General features: G+C 52.2%; 1 protein-coding gene across 1 annotated transcript; it reads right to left on the bottom strand.

The window, feature by feature from the left end:
- Positions 1 to 222: 222 nt before the first annotated feature.
- Positions 223 to 1,953, bottom strand: CLDN2 (claudin 2). The gene has a single exon (XM_019488011.2). It carries the CDS (start codon positions 1,757 to 1,759, stop codon positions 962 to 964), a length of 798 nt encoding a protein of 265 aa, XP_019343556.1. The 5' UTR covers positions 1,760 to 1,953; the 3' UTR covers positions 223 to 961.
- Positions 1,954 to 3,023: the final 1,070 nt, after the last annotated feature.

Raw genomic sequence — 3,023 nt, 5'->3', positions numbered from 1 at the left:
AGGCACTTCAATGTGGTAGGGTCTCACAGCGGGTTCCCCATCCCTTTGAAATATGACTGTGAGCCTGCCCTGGGGCTTGGCAGCTGACAGGCAGGTGTAAGGGGCACAGGATGGCCCAGGGTGGGCTTGGGACTAAGTGGAAAGGCCTTTCACTGTGGGAAGAAAGCTCAGGCACAGCACAATAGTGAATGCTCAGATTTATTGCAATGCTGTCTGAAATCAGCAACTCATCACTTTTGACCCACAGCAGGATTCAGCACCCAGGCTGCTCCCAGAGAGCTGCCTCCTCTGTCAGACCACCGTGACACTGCAAATGCTTCACCCTGTGTCCCAAAAAGTGAGCCCCACCATCACCACCCTGCTCAAAAGCTCCTCCAGCCCCTGTTCTTTCACAGCTGCCACAGTCCTCCTCCAGTCTCAGGAGGTTGGAAACATCCTCCCATGTCCTGTTTCCAGTACTCTCAGTTCAGTGAACTCTCACAGCAGCTGGGATTACCCCACCAGCTGCCAGTCAGTTCCCTGCCAGGTCTGTCCTCCATGATATTGGCTGACTTGGTGGGGCTGGCCATCCTGGAGGCTGCTCTTCCTAGTAGCAAGGCTCAGGAGGCAGAGTGGAGTTCCCAAGGGAGATTAGTCTTTTGAGGCTGTTGGGTTTGGGCTGTACTCACCGCTGGCAGCTCAAGGAAACCCATCTCATGCAACAGGGCTATGTGGGCCCAAGCCAGACTAGTCTGTGTGTGGGACCAATGACTGGTCTCCCAAGAAGCCGTAAGTCCCATGTAGGAGCCTCAGAGAACATCAGGATTTAAATGAGAAGGTGTCCATGAGAAGCTTGAGAGGCAAGGCATCCCCTCGCCTGCCACAGTTCAGTCCAGGTAGCCCCCAAAGCAGTAGAGGTCCCAGCCAGCTGCTAGGATAGCGTTGGACTTGATGTGGGGGAATTGACTGGGCCTTGCTGTGCCTAGACATACCCTGTCAGGTTGTAGGAGTTGAACTCACTCTTATTAGTCTTTAGTGTGTGGCTGATGGACGGCCGGTGGCTCTTTAGTGTATGGCTGATGGAGGGCCGGGGGCTCTTTAGTGTATGGCTGATGGAGGGCCGGGGGCTCTTTAGTGTATGGCTGATGGAGGGCCGGGGGCTCTTGGCAGCTAGGGGTCTGGATTGGTAGATGCTTTGAAAGTCCAGTTGCTGGTTCCGGGGTGGGCAGGAGGCGCAGAGTATGAAGCCACCAATGAGGGACACCAAGGCGGACATGATGCCCAGGTACAATGCCTCCCCGATCTCATACTTCATGCTGTCAGGGATCATGGGATTGTAGAAATCACGCAGCACCACATGGATATTCCACACAACAGGGATGAAACACAGTAGTCCCCCCAGGACAAAGATTACCCCACCTATCACTGCCACCCTGTCCTTGGCTGGGGAGCCCTGAGCAAAGATGGTGCATCTCATCCCTACCACACTGATGATGCAGGCCAGGGTAGAAACAGCAGCAGAGGTCGCCATCATAGCCTGGGCAGCCCGGAGGTCAGAAGGCAGGTCCAGTAGGGAATTGTAGATATCACACTGGGTGATACCAGTGCTTTGGATGGCACACTCCATCCAAAGCCCCCTGGTGAAGCCCACCGCTGTCACGATGCTAGAGCCGATATAGGAGCTGTTCTTCCAGTTGGGCATGAGTGTGGCTGTCAAGGTGCCTATTGTCCCTAGTAACCCCAGGGTGTAACCCATGAGCTGCAGCCCAACTGAGACCATTTTCAGTCACTTGCTGCCTTGCTGTCTGAGTGCTTCTTCCTGGTATTGCTGGCTTCCTTGCTCTTCACATCAAGCGCCTTTCTCGTCTTTCTATCTTCCCATGCCGTGGAGAACAGCTCAGTGGTCTGGACTTCTCTCTTGTCATCTGAGTCTGAGCTCCTCCTTGCCCCTTGTATGCTAGCATTGAGTGGGTGTGTGTGTGTGTGTGGGGTGGGGGGGTGAAGGGGAGGAGAAATTACCTGGAAGACAGAAAATAATCCATATCAGATTAAATATTGACCAGAGACTCTTGAGAAAAGCCAAATGCCCTTTCACCTCTGCAATCTTTCTATATGGGCTTTAAAGAAAACACCCACATCAAGAATTCTGTCAAGGGAGCCAAGATGTCATCTCTTCCATTGTTGCAAGGACACAGAGCAACACACCCACATCTCGGAAAGCGAGGATGAAGAGAAGATTCACTCTGTTGCTCTCTGTTTACTTAGTGCCTGATTACTGGGTCATCTCCGCACACTTGTTCACCCTGCTCTTTCCATCCTCCCTCTGGTGGGATAGAAGGAGTTGCCTGTGGCTTACAATGCCTCCTGCATGGATCCCAATCTCTACTTATCCTGTGCTTCAACATGCCACCTTCCAGGTGTCTCCTTTCACCATCATTAATGCTGTGCATCTGCATACAGTGATGATCATACCAAAGTGCTTGCCTAGTGAACAACTTGCTGACTGTCTTTAGCCCAGGTCAGGCCAGGCCAGTTTGTGTGAATACATGGAAGTGAGATGTAGTACTATCAGGGTACAAAGCCCTTTGTCATCAGTGAGGGACCCTGTGTCCTTGCTCACAAGTTAAAACCCTCTGGGATGGGTCTACCTTGGGTCTTAGATTGAGCCATGACTGGACCAAGGACTGCAATCCTCCTTGGGGGAAGTTTCTTCCTGGAGATTGGCTCCTGCTGGGAACAGCATAAATGAGAATGGTAGTACGCTGCCCCTGTGAACCCTGTCATATCAGCTCAGTTGACATAATTACATGCTTGTCCCCTGACGCTGAAATATTCTATCGTCTAAACTGAGAGGACATCTCAGGTTGCTGTGTTCATCTTAACCTGGGTTTTTTCATGCTGCTCCCAACCCCAAGCTGCATTTCTGAGTCTTCACTGGTGCCTGTGGTTGCTCAGCCCTGCCTCTCAGCACTGCAGTGCTTGATAGAGGCAAGACTGATCCCACACCAGCTGGTCCTTTTGCTTTATTTGTAGGAATGGACCCA

Source organism: Alligator mississippiensis, chromosome 8, assembly GCF_030867095.1.
Source record: "Alligator mississippiensis isolate rAllMis1 chromosome 8, rAllMis1, whole genome shotgun sequence".
Classification (NCBI taxonomy): Eukaryota; Metazoa; Chordata; order Crocodylia; family Alligatoridae; genus Alligator; species Alligator mississippiensis.
The sequence above is the reverse complement of the archived record's forward strand: the minus strand, read 5'-3'. Positions and strand labels throughout refer to the sequence as shown.